This window comes from Phocoena sinus, chromosome 3 (genome assembly GCF_008692025.1).
Source record: "Phocoena sinus isolate mPhoSin1 chromosome 3, mPhoSin1.pri, whole genome shotgun sequence".
Classification (NCBI taxonomy): Eukaryota; Metazoa; Chordata; class Mammalia; order Artiodactyla; family Phocoenidae; genus Phocoena; species Phocoena sinus.
In genome coordinates, this window is record NC_045765.1 from 117827092 (window position 1) to 117846452 (window position 19361).

The following is a 19361-nucleotide window of genomic DNA, read 5'->3' on the forward strand; positions in this document are numbered from 1 at the left end:
CGCAGGGCCCCGCCCCTTCCTCCGCAGGGCCCGCCCTTTCCGCCCCGGTTTCTGCTGGTTGCTGTCACTTCTTTTACCATGCCTGGCCCAGGTACTAGTTAAAACCGTTACAAACCACTAGTGAAAGTTGGAAGCACTCTGATTTAGCGTCAGCTCTGTCGAGTGCTGGTCTAAGGGCTATATGCAGCAGCCGTTCGGGGGCACTCCCCGGCTCCTGGCACCGCGGCCTAGAGGGGAGAACCCCGACATCACAGGTCTTTCAGCCTTGGAGCTGGGATAGCCGTTACTGACCCGCCTTAGCACTCCCCTTACATCCGCGGCCTTCAAGATGGCTGTGCCCGGCAGGCTGGCAGAGATAAACATTGGAGGGTTAGGTAGACTTTTGCTCTGAGCTCATTAAGTCCAGGCCCTTTATTTGGCGGAGAAGAGTGGCCCAAGCTCAGAGATACCCACTTCCTCCCCACGAGGCAATGCAGACTTCCAGTTTGAAATTCAGCTGTCAGTAAGATTCGAACTCGTAACAGAGTTGGGTGCCCCCAAGTGTCAGTTTGATGATCCGGCAGATTACAGGTGAGCTTTCTTGGCTGAGCAGTGACCGGGCAACGCAGGACATAAATGCCTCAATGGTTTGTAGTTTTTTACTATGGTCAGTCGTGTAAGAGGGACAGTCTTTGCTGCACAAGCACAAGCAGCTCGGGCCTCTGAACAACAGAGCCGAGCATTCCCTTCTATAGCGAGTTGCCCCTGAGTTATACTTGTTCACACAATTCTCCCCTTTCTTCCTATTATCAAAGTAATTCAGCTCCTGGTAAAAGATTCAAAGGCACGGTCGGATGTAAAATGTCCGGTTCACCACTCCTACTGCCAAATTCCTGGAAGAACATTTTGCTTCCTTTTTTCTTTACAAAAAAGTGACCCTATTCTTTTTGCACTTAACTGCTTTTATCGGGATGTCTTCCAATATCTCACATCAATCTCATCCTTTCAAGCAGTTGCCTATCAGGTGTCCACAGGCCAAATTTGGGATGAAGACTATGCAGTGGTTCTCCAATCTGAGCATGCATCGGAATCAATGTCCAATAATACAGAATGGATGATAAATTAGATAATTACCATCATCCCACTCCCAGTGAGATAAGACTACTCAAAGCAAGTATCGTTAATCAACGTTAAAACTAAAAAGAGGACAGCACCTTTACATCAAAACTCATCTGGTGGTTACCACCTTACCCAGATGATCAAATGTGGTATCACCAGTAGTGTTTAACAATCTGATACGTGACTCCAGTGATGCATAAGTTGTGCAAATCACCAATATTCTTGCCAAAATGCATAACCTGAACTATGAAGAAACAATCAGACAACAAATCTGGAATGAAGGACATTCTACAAGAAAAATGACCTAGACAATTCATGTTAAAAAGCAGGGCAGGGCTTCCCTGGTGGCGCAGTGGTTGAGAGTCCGCCTGCCGATGCAGGGGACGCGGGTTCGTGCCCCGGTCCAGGAAGATCCCACATGCCGCAGAGCGGCTGGGCCCGTGGGCCATGGCTGCTGAGCCCTCGCGTCCGGAGCTTGTGCTCCGCAACGGGAGGAGCCATAACAATGAGAGGCCCACGCACCGCAAAAAAAAAAAAAAAAAAAAAAAAAAAGCAGGGCAGGGCTTCCCTGGTGGCGCAGTGGTTGGGAGTCCGCCTGCCAATGCAGGGGACGCGGGTTCGTGCCCGGGTCCAGGAAGATCCCACATGCTGCGGAGCGGCTGGGCCCGTGAGCCATGTCCGCTGAGCCTGTGCGTCCGGAGCCTGTGCTCCGCAACAGGAGAGGCCACAACAGTGAGAGGCCCGCGTACCGCAAAAAAAAAAAAAAAAAAAAAAAAGCAGGGCAATTGGGACTTCCCTGGTGGCACAGTGGTTAAGAATCTTCCTGTCTGCCAGTGCAGGGGACACGGGTTTGAGCCCTGGTCTGGAAGATCCCACATGCCGCGGAGCAACTAAACCCGTGCGCCACAACTACTGAGCCTGTGCTCTAGAGCCTGTGAACCACAACAACTGAGTCCATGCGCCACAACTACCGAAGCCTGCATGCCTACAGCCCATGCTCTGCAACAAGAGAAGCCACTGCAAGGAGAAGCCCACGCTCAGCTACAAAGACCCAATGCAGCCAAAAATAAATAAATAAATAAATAAAGCAGGGCAATTGTTCTGTATGGAAAAAGAAATGAAACTAAGACATTTCTGGAATGATTGTGGAAATTTGATTAGGTACTGTATATTACATATGGAGTTGTTAACTTTCTTAGTGTGATAAAAAGATTGTGGGGACTTCCCTGGTGGTCCAGTGGTTAAGACTTCACCTTCCAATGCAGTGGGTGCAGGTTCGATCCCTGGTCAGGGAGCTAAGATACGACATGCCTCATGGCCAAAAAAACCAAAACGTAAAACAGAAGCAATATTGTAACAAATCCAATAAAGATTTAAAAAATGGTCGAAATCAAAATTAACGGTCTTAATTCTTAGGACATAGATGCATGATGGAAGTATTTAAGGGGACATTATATTGACACCTGAGATTTACTTTCAAATGGCTCTTAAAAATAGGAATTTATGTACACAATTGCACACACGTGTGTATATGACCGCCATACAGTTTTTTTTTCTCTGTAGCCTTAATATTTGCCTACGTAAATCACTGAAACTTTGTTTCCTATTAGGAAATAAAATCCATGGAATATTTACATAAGTCCATGAAGTACTTATCTACATAGAAAAGTTTTGAAAGGCTTTTTACAGACCTTATTTCCAATGAAATAAAAAATTACCAACATATAGATGTCTGACAAAAAAAATAAACTGGGACTTCCCTGGTGGCGCAGTGGTTAAGAATCTGTCTGCCAATGCAGGGGACACGGGTTCAATCCCTGGTCCAGGAAGATCCCACATGCCGTGGAGAAACTGAGCCCGTGTGCCACAACTATTGAGCCCACGTGCTGCAACTACTGAAGCCCGTGCACCTAGAGCCCGTGCTCTGCAACGAGAAGCCACCGCAATGAGAAGCCCCCACTGGCCACAACTAGAGAAAGCCCGCGCTCAGCAACGAAGACCCAATGCAGCAAAAATAAATAAACTACTTAGAAAATAAGCAGTAAAATAATCTCCAGATCAAAAAGGATCACAAAATAACCAGATATTGATGAAAGAGAACTTTAGAAACCAGCTATCACAGAGGAAAATGTATATACAAAGGCTTTTATTACTAAAATTATATTAAATATTTAACCTAAACTAGAAAATAACCAAAAGAAAAGCAGATGGTGAGAATTAACATAAAAGCTAAAACTACAAAATAAAGGTAGTAGAAATGATACCTTTGTATCATTGTTTCAAAACACCAGTAAAAGACCCCCTAGCCAAACCTGATTAGAAAACACAAGTATTCAACATCAGGAATGAGAAGTTATAATACAAAAGAGATTGAATAATATCATATACCTCTACAGCTATAATTTAGAAAATCCAGAATGGATGATTTTCTAAGGTGGTGGTGGTGGTGAATTCCTAAAAAACACCAAAAAACCATGGAAAGCTACCATTATAAGCAGCAACAGGCCAGGTGACTTTACAGATTAATTTAGCTAGCTTTCAATAAATGAATAGATTTTAAATTTCTCTTCCTGCTGTGAGTTTTTAATAGTCAAGGCTGGGGAATTTTATTTACTCTTTCAGCTTATGATATCATTGGAGTTTTTCTGTTTTTTTTTTTAAAAAGACTAACAGATAAATATTAGATGGTAAAAATATTGAAGAGATGTCTAACCCAGGAATAAGACGGGGATCTACCGATTATCAATGTTGTTTTGGAGACTCTAAAACAATAACTTAAAAATCATATAGTTGGGGCTTCCCTGGTGGTGCAGTGGTTGAGAATCTGCCTGCTAATGCAGGGGACACGGGTTCGAGCCCTGGTCTGGGAAGATCCCACATGCCACGGAGCAACTAGGCCCATGAGCCACAACTACTGAGCCTGCGCGTGTGGAGCCTGTGCTCCGCAACGAGAGGCTGCGATAGTGAGTGGCCCCCGCTTGCCACAACTAGAGAAAGCCCTCGCACAGAAACGAAGACCCAACACAGCAAAAATAAATAAATAAATTAAAAGGCAGTCCCTCTGCATTAAAAATATATAGATATATATCATACAGTTGAAAAAATAAAATTTGGGGATTTAAGGCCTAGAAAAGCACTAAAATCAAGTAAGAACATCGATGTCAACTGGGTAGCAAAAATACAACTAGCAATAAAAAATAGAAATGGGGGCTTCCCTGGTGGCGCAGTGGTTGGGGGTCCGCCTGCCGATGTGGAGGACGTGGGTTTGTGCCCCGGTCCGGCAGGATCCCGCATGCCGCGGAGCAGCTGGACCCGTGGGCCATGGCCGCTGGGCCTGCACATCCAGAGCCTGTGCTCCGCGATGAGAGAGGCCACAGCGGTGAGAGGCCCGCGTACCGCAAAAAGAAAAAAAAAAAAAAAAAGAGGTAGGAAATATGGCCTATTTACAATAGTGACAAAAAAAAGCATAAACCCAAAAATAAACTTGACAAGAAAAGTACAGCAATTACATAATTAAATTCTAATATTGCAATGGGCATGCAACAAGTCTTTGATGGAGAAAAATGCTTCTGGATGGGAAGACAATTATCAGTCTATCCAGAGCTAGTACATAACACTCTATATATACGTATATAATATACAGTCAAAATCTCAAAGGAGCTTTTCAGTAACTGGACAGAATTTTAAGGTTCATGTGTTTGAAATTGCCCCCACATATTTGGGAAACAGTGGTAGCCTCATCATACCAGATAAACTTAATGTAAAACTATATTAATCAAAAAACAAAACAAAACAAAACAAAAAAAACTATATTAATCACAGGAAGAAACAAGTAGATCCGGGAACAATAAAAACTGATGTTTCAATTGTACAAGGAGGATTTTAAACATACAGTACTGGCTGGCACAAATGGCATCCATCTGGAAGTTAAGAATCCTATCTCATACAACATACAAAAAGTTTACTGGGCTTCCCTGGTGGCGCAGTGGTTGGGAGTCTGCCTGCCGATGCAGGGGACACGGGTTCGTGCCCTGGTCCGCGAAGATCCCACATGCTGCGGAGCGGCTAGGTGCGTGAGCCATGGCCGCTGAGCCTGCGCGTCTGGAGCCTGTGCTCCACAACGGGAGAGGCCACAACAGTGAGAGGCGCGCGTACCGCAAAAAAAAAAAAAAACACCAAAAAACAGTTTACTGAGGGCTTGTAGACCTAAGCAGGAAAAATTTAGAAATTTAAGAGATGGTAATGGTTTGGGGGTGATGTTGACCATAACACCAAAAATCCAAAAGCAACTACAGAATAAATAGTTTTGATAATATAAAAATTTAAAGTGTCTGCATGGCAAAAGATATAGCATAAACAGATTTAGGGCAAACGACAAACTGAGAAAGCCTTACAAATTGATAAATAAGCAGACAACAAAAATTGATTCAACTACTCATGAGAAGTATAAATTAGAACAGCAAACAAAATAGGGTATTTTTTGCCAAACTCACAGAAATTAAAGAGAATGATTACCTTCAGTTCTGGCAAGGATGCAGAGAAAACCAGAACTTTTGTACATTTATTGCTGATGACACTGAGAAAGTCAGCTGGCTGTACCTGCCAGAACTTAGAACACACTCTTTGGAGAACCCAGTGTACATAAAGAAAGGCATGGGATATAATGACATTTAAACAGCATTGTCTGTAGGAGCAAAGACAAAAAGCAATCTGAACAGGGGAATGGTTAATTACATTATAGTATATCCATACTATGGACTATAATGCCCAAATACAGGTAAGGCTTGTCCATGTTGAAAGAATTGCCAAGTATATAGAATGATCTCATTTTTTTAATACCCCCACTATAATTTACATGCAGGTCTATATTCATAGAAGGCATGACTGGCTACATCCCAAACTCCTGATACCCTTCAGGTGGATGGGATTGAGACGTAGGAGAGTAAGAGGGGGTGGGTAAATAAACGTTTTTAGATACTTGTTTTGAGGATTGTTTTATTTTCTTAACCAATAAAGAAAAGGCAAACTAGGTTTTGAATATATATTAAAATTCTTATTTTTCCAAGTGAAAAAGCTGATACTAGTTTAAGTTGATAATGTAAGAAGGTGGTACGAGTAGATTACTTAGAATTACAGCAGCAACCACCAGAGGAAATAGAAATCGGGGAAATTGGGAATGAGGTGGTACTTTTCCTTACATAGAACTAGGCAGCCAATTCTCTTAAGATGACTGGGCTTACATACAGTATGATATAAAGTAAGTAAGGATTGTAAATGCCCTCAAGAGCTTAGTAATTTATCTGAAGTAAAGCCAGGTACATAAAAACAAGAACCAAGAACTAATTGTGTATATTAATTGGGTCCCCAGGTAATTGAAAGCAGTTTTTTTTTTAACTATACCCCCACTGAACCTTTAAAATAACCTGTGGGAAGCAGCCACATTCAAATGAGTTAAGGTTTAAGTAAAAAGGACTACAACTTTATTAAAAGTAAATAAATGTAACATATAGTATGTACAGATGGCACATGGTGCCAATTTTATTTGCAGATTTTATAGTATTCCAAAGTTCACAAGTTACACCTTTGCCACAGCCTTGGCTAAATCTTGAACTAGTGCAGAATTCAGCTGTGCTAGAATGCTGATCTTAGCATGCTTAGACGTAGCATACTTGTTCTTGATAGTCTGGAAGAGAAAAGCATAGTAATTAATGAAGGAAAAGAGGAAAACATCTTAAGAACCAACTATACACATATACACTTAAAAATCAACTCCTTAAAAGCAAGCTGTGAATTTACAGGCATAAAATCTTAATGACTGGGGCTTCCCTGGTGGCGCAGTGGTTGAGAATCTGCCTGCCAATGCAGGGGACATGGGTTCGAGCCCTGGTCTGGGAAGATCCCACATGCCGCGGAGCAACTAGGCCCACGAGCCACAACTACTGAGCCTGCGCATCTGGAGCTTGTGCTCTGCAACAAGAGAGGCCGTGACAGTAAGAGGCCCGCGCACCGCAATGAAGAGTGGCCCCCGCTCGCCACAACTAGAGAAAGCCCTCGCACAGAAACGAAGATCCAACACAGCCAAAAATAAATAAATAAATAAATAAATAAATATTTTAAAAAAAAAAAAAAAAATTTTAATGACTGGACTTCCCTGGTGACGCAGTGGTTAGGAGTCCGCCTGCCAATGCAGGGGACAAGGGTTCAAGCCCTGGTCCGAGAAGATCCCACATGCCGCGGAGCAACTAAGCCCGTGCACCGTAACTACTGAGCCTGAGCTCTAGACCCTGAGAGCCACAACTACTGAGCATGAGTGCCACAACTACTAAAGCCCGTGCACCTAAAGCCTGTGTTCCGTGAGGGAAGAAGCCACCGCGATAGGAAGCCTGCGCACCGCAACGAAGAGTAGCCCCCGCTCAGTGCAACAAGAGAAAGCCTGAGCACAGCAACAAAGACCCAACGCAGCCATAAATAAATAAATAAATTTACTAAAAACAAAAAAAAACAAAAAAAAACAAAAAAAAACAAAAAAAAAAAACCTTAATGATTTTCCACTTTTCCCAACACCATACAGTACCACTGACTCACCATATGCTTTGTAAGCCCACGATTCACTATGATTATATTCTTAGCCAGGTGCTGCATAACAAGAAGAAGGGATTCTTCAGTGTATGACAGGTAATGCTGTAGAGTTGGTGTCTAAGACAACAAAAGTTAATGTTGAAAATGCTCATCACCAATGATTTTCATAAAATTTCTAGATGTTATTTAAAACTAGGGTAGGGAAGTAGATACTGTATGGCTGATTATAATCAAAATTTAAGACAAGCTTAAGACCCCTTCTTCCCCAAATACCCTTCTTTCATGGCTTCTCTAGGATCCTGTGCTCCAACCTAATTACACTTTTTTAATTGCTGACTTGCCCACCCCAAAGCTAGACTCCAAGTTCTTTGGAGCTGACTTTCTCATGCATAAATTCTATTTCTAGGGCCTAGAGTATCACATGGCATATAGGAGAAATACTTGTTGAATCAACGAATACGAATGAACTTCTAGTATGTCATTTGACCTGCTTGAGCTTTTCCATCTGTAAGGAGTAGCAGCTGCTCTGCCTTTCTCAAAGGGGTATAGATAGATGAGATTAGGCAATGAAACGGAAGCATTCTATGGAGATATCACAAACAAGATATTTTAAATTATTCCCTCAGTAGATGCCATATTTAAGAACCATTTGAACTGTCCTTTAATGACAACAGTTCTGTATGCTGTAAATATTATAATTTAAAAGCTCAGGGTAACCTTAGTTTGTGGGACAGAGCTTACCCATTCACCATTATCAAGAATTTTCAGTGCTAAGCAAAAAGCTCCCGCTGCAATCTGAGAAGGAGGAAAGTGCACCATATCGTAGTCCAACATAGTTAGTTCCATCAGATATTTGGCCAAAGTATGTAGCTCAACATCAACCTGGAATAAAACCCACAGGTTCTGTCAGAGAATTCTGCATTGGCAGTAACTGGTATGCCCATAACTAACTACAGATGTGTGCCTACAAACTCTCAAATGCAATTGCCCGTGAAACGCTTTAATAATAATATTAACATACAGCCTGATTGGAAATAAATACCATCTTTATCCCTTCCTCATGTAGTTAGGTATAAATACAAGGCACTTGAATTAGATCTCATTGGCCAGCAGTATTCCCTAATGTACCATACCAAAGGTTTCAAGAAATCTGTACCTCTCCAATCTTAGATGCTCTCCGAAGGAAATGCAGGGGTAGAGGGCGACCCAGACTAAAATTTAAAGCTCTTAGAATCTTCATTTCCATCTGTCTGATTTGGTACTTAGTGTAGGTGTTGTCAGTCACAAAGGCAAAGTCACCAATTTCTGGAGGGTACATTTCCTCGTATTTGCTTGCAATAAACATGGCAGTGACACCAACCAGCTGCAGCATCTTCTTGGGCACACAGTTATCCTGCAATGGGAATTTCAGCTGGATCAACAAGTAATACATATTTGAAAAAGGAGACACAGAATTGTGAAGGAGTGGTGGGAAAGACACACTCTCACAACAGAATCTCAATTAATGACACCCCATGCCTCAAAACAGATTTTAGCTGAAAAAGTCTGTTTCTTATGACTCAGCTAGGACCCTGGAAGGGAGAACCCTCAGGTGGTGACTTATGCTCACCTGCATGAACCGATCAATAATGGAAACAGTCATGTACATGGTCTCCTGGAGTAACCTGAATTTCATTTGAACCTGCACTAGCCAGTCAATTAGGATGGCTCTCATGTTTCCAGTGACTTCACGACCCAGTAGGTATTTTGGTCTGACTGCTTGCTCTTCCTGCAAAAGAAATGCTGATTATCCTAAGAAGCAAGACTCCACATGACATTTCTGACCAGAAATAGTCACCTCAAAATAGCTCTGGAACATTTAGAATCTCTAAAATGTTCTTAACTCAGTTATTCATTTGGTCGCTGCAAACAGCTCTACCACTGAGAAACAAAGAAAGCAAACATTAAACAGGACAGTGTGACAGGTTTTCATATTGGCAAATCTTACTATGTCCAATTCACCATCACTACTACTGGCCCACACCCTTTCCTCGCTTCTTCCCAAATAAGGATACCATACTACCTATTACCTCAGATCTTTTCACTTAAGACTCTAAAACCCACAGCCTGAGCTTTATGAAGTAGAAAATATAGCAGCAGCTTCCAGATCAGCTGGAACCAATATGCTACCACTTCTACTCCAGGGTTTAAACCCCCCAAACACCATAGGTAACAAAAGTCAACCATCAAAATCCAGCACACACATCTGCTAAACCCACTCCTCCAAAGTTAGAACACAAACTTTAAAGACAAGGGAGAAAAGAAATCCACAGCAGAAGGCTGGTCCTGGCAAGGAACCAGGACAATCCTGTAGAAAATGGAGATGCCCAAAAGAACCAGGCAAGAACCTGAAGATGTTAATGATGCCACTAGAACACAACGCATTATAAACAAGCAACTGGGTAAATTTGGTAACTGTACAGCTTATGCTGTTAACATACAGAATGCTTCCTTGTCTGGGGGGGAAAAGGGCAAAGAACACTAATAGAAAGTTTCAGAAATAGGATGAAATGGAAGAAAACCAAAACCTTTAGCTTTTGAGTATACTCCTCTTGTACACAAAGAACAATTTCCCTGATATCACATGCTCATAAGCAACACTGACCCAAAATGCCTTTTTTTGGCTATAGTTTTTCAGCATCTTCTCCATTACCATGTACCTCCTGCCTGTTATGCTCCTTAAACCCAGAATTTGGGACTCACTCACTCCTAACTGTGATAGATATAAAATACCTTTCAATCTGTGGACTTTCCTTTAGGAAGAGCCACGGTAGTATCCACTCTCACTTTGAATTTTCCCTGTTCAAAATGGCAAATAGAGACTTCATTGGGAATTTCCTGGCCGTCCACTGGTTAGGACTTTCACTGCCAGGCCCGGGGTTCAATCCCTGGTCAGGGAACTAAGATCCCACAAGCCATGCATGCAACCCTCGCCCCCACCAAAAAAAAAAAAAAATTACATTGGCTTATTTTTTATTTTTCCATGAAGAATTTCAAAGTGGAACCTACTGTTAAGAAATGCTGCTCATATCTTGCTTAAATTGTTGTGAACTGTTAATGGAAAATCTCTTTAATAAAGCTAGATGCAGTTTAGAAAAAACAAAGGTTTCATATTACTGACCTCAAGTTGTCTCAGATAAGCATAGATATCTTTTACATATTCACTACAAAGGTTTGGATCTGCTCCGTCTTCTGCATCCACATCATTCACTGCAAGAATTACATCAGAGAAAGCTTGGCACAGATACTCTTCTGCAGGGGCACAGCCAGATGTTTCCATGGGGCTTGGAGAGGGAGTATCAACCTTGAAACAGAATGGACTTTTTGAAATAATAGCAAAGAGGAGCATACAATCTGGGAATGAAGGTCAGATTATTGGTACCAATTCAAGAGACTATCTGCTGAACAGAAATACAATTCATTTACCTTTACAAATTTATTCAATTTGTCTTCAGGAAGTGAGTAATATGAAAGGTGAAATGCCAACTTAGACTGAATCAGTTTAGAGTCAGAATGCTAACAGGTAAAACAGAGAGGAAGCAAGTTCACATCTAGACTTTCCTCCAAGGGAAACGGATAAGTAACGCATTTGCTTAGTAATGTCATGTAAAGTTAATCCAAGTGAATGACAAGTTAGTCTTTAGTAACATGGCCTGCTTCCCACTGCACAGGAGAACACCAGTCCTGTCCCGACTACTAAGGATTTTATTTATTTATTTTTGGCTGTGTTGGGTCTTTGTTGCTGCAAGCGGGCTTTCTCTAGTTGCGGGAGTGGGGTCTCCTCTTCATTGAGTTGCGCAGGCTTCTCATTGCGGTGGCTTCTCTTGTTGCAGAGCATCGGCTCTAGGCACACGTGCATCAGTAGTGTGGCAAGCATGTTCAATAGTTGTGGCTCGCGGGCCTAGTTGCTCTGTGGCATGTGGGATCTTCCCAGACCAGGGCTTGAACCCGGGTCCCCTGCATTGGCAGGCGGATTCTTAACCACTGCGCCATCAGGGAAGCCCCGAAACTACAAAGGATTAACTGACTTTGTTATAATGAACCATTTTCTTCAAGCTCCAGTTACCCCATTGTCCAAACATTTATTGAGCACGTCCTTTTTTTTTTTTTTGCAGTATGCGGGCCTCTCACTGTTGTGGCCTCTCCCGTTGTGGAGCACAGGTTCCGGACGCACAGCCTCAGCGGCCATGGCTCACGGGCCCAGCCGCTCCGCGGCATGTGGGATCTTCCCGGACCGGGGCACGAACCCGTGTCCCCTGCATCGGCAGGCGGACTGTGAACCACTGTGCCACCAGGTAAGCCCTATTGAGCACTTTCTTAAGCTCTATGCTAGGCACTAGCTTTATGGTGTCCTCAAGGGGCTTTGAATTTAGAAGAAATAAGTAAATGAAGTAAAGAGATTGATTCTCGGAACAAATCCTAGAGGTGCAGGAAGTTAGGGTAGGGTTGGGAAAGTTAGGGAAAGCTTTAGGTGTCGATGATTGAGCTGTTTTGAAGGATGAGAAGGTTATCAGTTAAAAGAAAGGGGGTGGGAGGGCTTCCCTGGTGGCGCAGTGATTCAGAGTCTACCTGCCGATGCAGGGGACACGGGGATGCAGGGGACATGGGTTCGTGCCCCGGTCCGGGAGGATCCCACGTGCCACGGAGCAGCTGGGCCCGTGAGCCATGGCCACTGAGCCTGCGCACTGCAAAAACAAAACAAAACAGAAAGAGGGTGGGAAAGTGAAGGCAAGAATCAGTATGGGACTTTGACGGAAAGCTCAGGTCTTTTGGTATGGCCAGTTAAAGACTGCGCATGCTACAGGTTTCTGTGATATGTCCAGAAGGACAATACTAAAGCCATAGCCTCACATCCCTTTCCCTTGGATATAGACAGCTAGGCTGAATAACTTTAACCGATCATTTTCCCAACCAGCTTTAATGAAGTTTTAAAAATTAGAACTTAAGAATGCAGTTCATTGCTGGTCAGGGAACTAGATCCCACATGCATGCCACAACTAAGGAGCCCAAGTACCGCAACTAAGGAGCCAGCAAGCCACAACCAAATAAATAAATATTGAAGAAAAAAAAATGCAGTTCATTGAAGTGTCAGGAAAGCAGCCTCTTCTAGATGGTGTATATTTTCTTCACAGGAGTAGATACATTTACATACCTGATATTTAATAAAAATGTTCTTGGTTTTTGAGGCTGTTAACTCATCTTCTTACCTTCTCTGAATAGCTCCATTTTCTGCTTTACATCCTTATATAAATTCCAATGTTACAGATTTATTATTAATTATTTGGTGACCACATTATGGAGTAAAAAAAAAAAGGACTCAAGAGAACAATCTGTGTTTCAGTCGATAAATTCTGGCCAGAGATGGCTTGTACCCAAAGACAGCAAAATCTTTAGTCCAGGCAGCTACTACTCAGTACGGTAAACAAAGGAGGGGTAGTATAACAAAGCAATTAAAAGCATAGATTCTGAAGCCAGATAGCCTGGGTTTGAATCCAATTATGTGCCACTAAAGAGATACGACTCTAGAAAAGATACTTAATACTTCTCTATGCCGTTATCTAAAAGTAGAGGTAATAATACCAGTGCACTAAGAGAGTGTAAGATTACGTGAGCTAATGCATGTAAAGTGCTTAGCAGAGCCTACCTCCTGCTAAGCACTCTATACGTGTTACTATTTTTCCTATTTAGTCAAATGCTATGCCATGCATTAGTAAAATGAAGGGAAAAGAAACAATCAACAGGCTCTAAAATATTACAGTTAAGTTTACCAAAATAGGCTCAGGGGGAAGTTTCTCTTCTTTAACAGGCTCGGTTTCCGGCTCTGGCTCTGGCTCCAGATCCAGCTCCGGCTGGGGCTCCGGCACAGGTACAGGAGCCTTTTCCAGAGGTTTTGGTAGTTTTTTAGCAATAACTTTTCCAGCAGCTAAAGTTTTTGCTTCCTGTGGATGAAAAGGAGAGAATGGAATGTTTCTCCATCACAGGTTACAGTTGGAAGGCAGACTCTTACAGAGTAGTTGAATCAGGAAGAGTTACCTTTTTCAGGGGCAATTTGGCCTGTGGCTGTTCACTGACTTTGTTACCGATGTCTCCAAGGGCTGTTCTTGGCCTCAGCCCGGGCTTAGAGGCTGCAACAGTGGCCACAGGCACGCGCTTTGCGCCTGCCATACTGACCTTCGCCTTATTTTCAGCATTAATTTTCGTGTTCTGTAAGAAGCAAGACCACTTTGAGAGCTGGCTCGGCCAAGTTAGAGTAAATCAACGGTTAAAGCGGGGGCAAAACAGAGGCTCTCAGGAGGAATGCCGACTGTAAATGGGTTCCCAGGGGAAACCTGCGTTCCAGGGTCTACGCTAAAGCTGTAACAAGCCAGATTCCTCCCCGAACCTGTTCTTTCACCTATTGAGGGATTGCCTGCTCAGTCCCCGCCTGACCTAAAATACCATGAATTTACATTTGAAAGGAAATCGAAAAAGCCTTAATGGCAGGAAGCTTTCCTGTGGGGAGGGGGTTATGCAGTTGGTGGGAGCTCGCCCAGGGGTCCTCCGTCACCATTTACAAAAGGTTTCGCGTCTACCCTCCATCTGTCCCCTCCCCCCCACTTTATCCAAGCCCCATCCACTTCTTTCTCACCTTCCTCTCTCCGTCTGTCCGCACCCCAAACTCTCCCACCATTTTAGGGGCCCACCGACCGCCATCCTCCCCCCAAATCTGTCCCGGTCAACTCCTGCCAGGGGAACTCCAGCAGGCGAGATAGGGAGAGGAGACGCAGCGAGCCGGGAGAGCCGCGTTTGTTCACCGTCCCTAGCAGCTCACCCTGGTGATCCGGAGCGCCATGGCTTCCTCTGCACCAGGCAGCAGCTCAGTGGGGAGAAGCAGAGCACGGGAGCCCCAGACCAGCCGGGGACCTTGAACCCACCGCAGGCCAACAGCCGTTCCTCCGCAGCACGCCGGGAGGAATCTGGCCCCGCTTGAGGTTTAAACCCCGCACCGCTCCCTCCCTATTGGCTTGTTCGTGGCACTCGCTCGCTTCCCATTGGCGGCGGCCGGTTCCTCCTAGAATGCGTTTCCAGGGCGATCCCGCGAAAAAGTTCGGGCGGGGGTGGGGCCATACCGTCACGTGGTCTGGCTCGGCGCCTGCGCCCTCAAGCAGCTACTGTTGTCACCTGGAGAGGGGTGATCACCGCCCACCTGGAGAGGCGAAGCTGTGCGCCGCCATGGTTAGCAGCGGTGCCTTGGAAAAGAGAGTGGAGCCGCTGGTTTGACGTGAGAGGAAGTTATGGCTTTAGTCCTACTTATTGTTAAACACACTTTCCTCTTCTGCAGTGACATGTAGCAGGGAAAGCTTTTGTATATACATTCTTTCATTTGATCATTCTGGCAGCACTCTGGGTTGGAGAAACTGAAGCTCAGAGAGGCTTTGGGTGATTTTCTCAGGATAACAAATTAGTAACAGGGGACTAAACTTAGATTTCTTTAGATCCATGACGTTTCCACAACTGTAATTGTCTCTTAAGAATATTGCCAGCCTCTTAACGTGCCAGATTACTTCAATCAAATTTTTTCCCAAAGCCAATCTTTTTGTTTTACTTTTAATTTGAAAATAATTTCAAACTTAGAAAAGTTGCAAACAAAAATATTACAAGGAACACACGTATACCCTTTACCCAGATTCAAATATCCTTACCCTTTTACCCCTTTTGCTTTATCATTTACTTAATCTCTTTCTCATATATAGATCTATCCGTGTATAACTGTATATAAACATTTTCTTCCTGAAAAATTTGAGGGTAAGTTATGTTATCATGGCCGCTTATCCCTCAATTCTTCAGTGTGTATTTCCTAAGTAAAAGGGATGTTCTTTTAACATAATCACACTACAGTTATCAACTTCATAAATTTACTTTATCACAACATTGTATTCAACCTAGTTTGTATTCCAGTTTTGTCAGTTGACCTAATAATGTCCTTCTTAGCATTTTCTTTTCTCCAGTACAGGATCCAGCTAGGGTCAATGTTGCATGTAGCCTCCTTTAGTCTGGAACAGATCCTGCAGCTTTTCTTTGTCTTTTATAACACTGATGGTTTTGAAGAATACTGTACTCCATGCCACTTTTTAGAAAATAGAACTTTCTTATTTTTGCATTTGTCTAATTGTTCCTTGTGATTTACATCAAGGTTATGTACTCTTGGCTGTTATGCCACGTAGGTGACATCATATTCTTCTTAGGGGATCAACTCTGCAGACACATTGTGTTCACCTGTTCCCCATAAGTGAGATTAATTTTGATCACTTGGCCAAGCTGCTACCTGCTTTCTCCAGTGAACATTTAGTTGTTTGTTTCTGACAACGAATAAAGTGTCCGTGGGGAGACACTTTAAGACTGTGCTTCTCATCAAATTTCCCCCTAGATTTCACCTCCCCTCACAGCAGCACTTGCTTAGGAACTGTTGACACTATTGTCCCAATGCCATGGGCTCTCTCGAACTAGCTGAAGCTGATAAAAAGCCATACACTTTGAATGACCCTAAGATGCCAGGCCTTTAGCAGACCTAAGTGAAGACCACTTCCTGACCATTGCTCAGTGGAACTTCTTTTAACATAGTAGTTCTCAACTGGGGAACATTTTGTCCCAAGGGTGGAAAGGCATTTGGCATTTCTGGTTGTCATGACTGGGAAGGTGCTACTGGCATCTAGTGGGTAGAAACCAGAGATGTTTCTAAACATACTACAGTGCACAAGACAGCCCCTACACCCTCTAAACACACACACACACACACACACACACACACACACACACACACACACACAATTATCCAGCCCCGAATGTCAGTAGTCCGGTAGTGCTAAGCTTGAGAAATCTTGCCAGCTATGTACATACCTATAACTCATTTCTTCTTCTTTTTTAAAAATATTTATTTATTTGGCTGTTCCAGGTCTTAGTTGTGGCGTGTGGGATTTAGTTTCCTGACCAGAGATTGAACCTGCGCCCCCTGCATTGGGAGCATGGAGTCTTAGCCACTGGACCACCAGGGAAGTCCCCCTATGACTTTCCCCCTATGATTTCTATTCAGAATGTTAACCTTTGATGCATAATTAACACAAGTTTCATGGATCATCTCCTTTCTTTATAACACTTAGAAACTTGACTTTTCTTCTCGGTGAACTACTCAATGTTCTCAACCATGGCCCAGTTAGTAGTGCCAAGTGCATAGCAGGTGATGTTCTAGGTGCTAGGAATACAGCCCTGAACAAAACAGATGAGATCCCTGCTCTCATTAAGCATATATTACAATAGGACAGAGACTAAATAAGTAAGTAAAGTAGGAAAAATATCAGATAGTACTAAGTGCTAGGCAGAGAATAAAAAGAAAATGATGCAAATAGAGTGATTTGGTAGCTGACTTAGACTTGGTGGTCAGGGATGGTCTGAGAAGTTGACATTTAAGCTGAGGTTTAAATGACAAGAAGAAAAACATTCCAGATAAAGGAAATAGTCTGTGACAACCCAATGATAGTGTTGACCTAAAATAAATAGACTTTCAGTTATTTCTCCAGCAAAAATGGGTTTATTCAGGATCAACAAAGAATTGCGATTTGGGATCTGTACCCTTGGCAAGCCATGCAAGTCCCATGCCACAAGGAGAGGACTCTTATAGAGAGGGGAAAAGCAGTTGGGAGGACTATAGTAAACAGAGTCCTTTGGAGGAATTGAGAATTTGAAATATAGTGGCTTTTTATTGGCTGAGCTCTTGCCAGGTAAGAGGAGGAAGTCTCTCTTTTTCTTGTTGGGCTCTGCCAAAGTCACAGGGCAAGAAAGCTCCCCTTTCTGACCTCCCATTCTATTTTAATTGAGCTTTCTGTTTATTAATTTTTGTAATAGGAATGAGCTTGTCATGTTCAGAAAAGCTGGTGTGGCTAGAGTATGGGGGGAGGAGGGGAGTAGAGATGAGATTAAAGAAATTGGAAAGGGTAAAATTACACAAGGCCTTGTAAACCAAGCTATGATAAGTGCAGTGGAAGGCTTTGGAGGGTTTTAAGTCAAGGTGTGGCATAATCTATTTTTCTGAAAGATTACTGTAGTCACTGTGGAGAGAATACACATAGGTGGGGAGGAGACAGAGGGGGAAGCAGGAGGAGAAGAGAAGCAGGGGAGCCATTAAGAGGCTACTGTAGCAGGCCAGGCAAAAGATGATGGCTTTGATGGTACTAGTAGTGGTAGACAGAATGGGATAGATTCTGGATATATTTTGGAGGTAGACTTGCTGGGTCTTAATGGTTTACATGCTTGGAGTGAGAGAAAAGGGGTCAAGGATGACTCAGGTTTTGACTTGAGTAAATGAAACAGAACACTAACAGATGAACAGCTTTTAGGGAGTAGCAGGACATTTGGAAATGCCTAGAGATATACAAGGGGAGAGGTCTACTAGGCTGAGGCCAGGGTGGGAGCTAAAGCCTCCTTTGCTGAGATAGTATTTAAACTCTGATGCAGATGAGGTCATCTAAGGAAGGAATGTAAAGAAGAGTAGCAAGCCCCAGGGCCCTCCATTTTAAAGACTGAACAGAGAGGGAGAGGCCCTCTCTGTTAGGAAGTTAGGAAAATTGGACAAGAACACCAAAGAGGTAGGAGACCAAATAGTGGTGTCTCAGAAAAGAGAAGGCAGTGTTTCTCAGAGGGAGTAGTGGTTTAACATGGCAGATTAAATATACATATTTATCTTTGTTTCTTCCGGAAGGCAGTAAAGGGATTTTTTTTTAATGCATAAACTCCCAAAGATGGGTGAGGAGACAATAATGACACCATTTTAGAAGTAGGAAACACATTGAAGGGTATTAATGGAAATACCAGACCACGAAAGTTGGAAGCTAAGCTGGCAATGGAAAGTAAAGAAGCAAACTGATTCATGCTGTAGACACCAGCAGTCTTGGGTACTGGAGGCACCAGGAGTCTGTGAAACTGGTGGTGTAGGTAGAGCTGAAAACAGGATTGCTTGATTTCCTCCTGCACTTAGGAGTGCAGTGAGAGTGCAGCATCTTCTTGGTCCTGGCAGATGATTAGAGCTTTATGTTCGGGAGAGGCTGAACTAATGGAACTCTGGATTTCAGACACCAGGCAAGCTGAGCGGGGATGAAGTGAAATTCTTCATCCCAATGGTGAGACCCAGTTCCCTCTTCCACTCAGTCCCCTAAAATGCAGGCAGCTGGACTTATAACCTCCTAAGTGAGATAAAAGCGTGCCTCTCTGAGAAATGGACCAGCCCAAGAGAAAAGTCTTAAAAATACAGACGGTTAGGAAGGGTTACCAATGAAATGGATGGATCATGTTTAAAGTGACACTCACCACCAAAACAATCTTGAGGGAAAAAAACGGAACTGGAAGAATCAGACTCGCTGACTTCAGACTATACGACAAAGCTACAGTAATCAAGACAATACGGTATTGGCACAAAAACAGAAATATAGATCAATGGTACAGGATAGAAATCACAGAGATAAACCCATGCACCTATGGTCAACTAATCTATGACAAAGGAGGCAAGGATATACAATGGAGAAGACTGTCTCTTCAATAAGTGGTGCTGGGGAAACTGGGCAGCTACATGTAAAAGAATGAAATTAGAACACTCCCTAACACCATACACAAAAATA

The 19361-nt window shown here is 43.1% G+C and overlaps 1 protein-coding gene across 2 annotated transcripts; it reads right to left on the reverse strand.

Moving 5' to 3' along the window:
- Window positions 1-6555: 6555 nt before the first annotated feature.
- Window positions 6556-14806, reverse strand: CCNB1 (cyclin B1). Of its 2 annotated transcripts, none has more exons than XM_032628918.1 (9): window positions 14528-14806; window positions 13750-13920; window positions 13485-13655; window positions 10838-11020; window positions 9287-9445; window positions 8834-9070; window positions 8419-8559; window positions 7684-7734; window positions 6556-6781 (listed from the first exon to the last, which is right to left on the reverse strand). In XM_032628918.1, exons 1-9 carry the CDS (start codon window positions 14546-14548, stop codon window positions 6674-6676), a joined length of 1242 nt encoding a protein of 413 aa, XP_032484809.1. In that variant the 5' UTR covers window positions 14549-14806; the 3' UTR covers window positions 6556-6673. The 2 variants fall into 2 exon arrangements, with proteins under 2 accessions (XP_032484809.1, XP_032484808.1); XM_032628917.1 differs by having other exon boundaries at window positions 7684-7794.
- Window positions 14807-19361: the final 4555 nt, after the last annotated feature.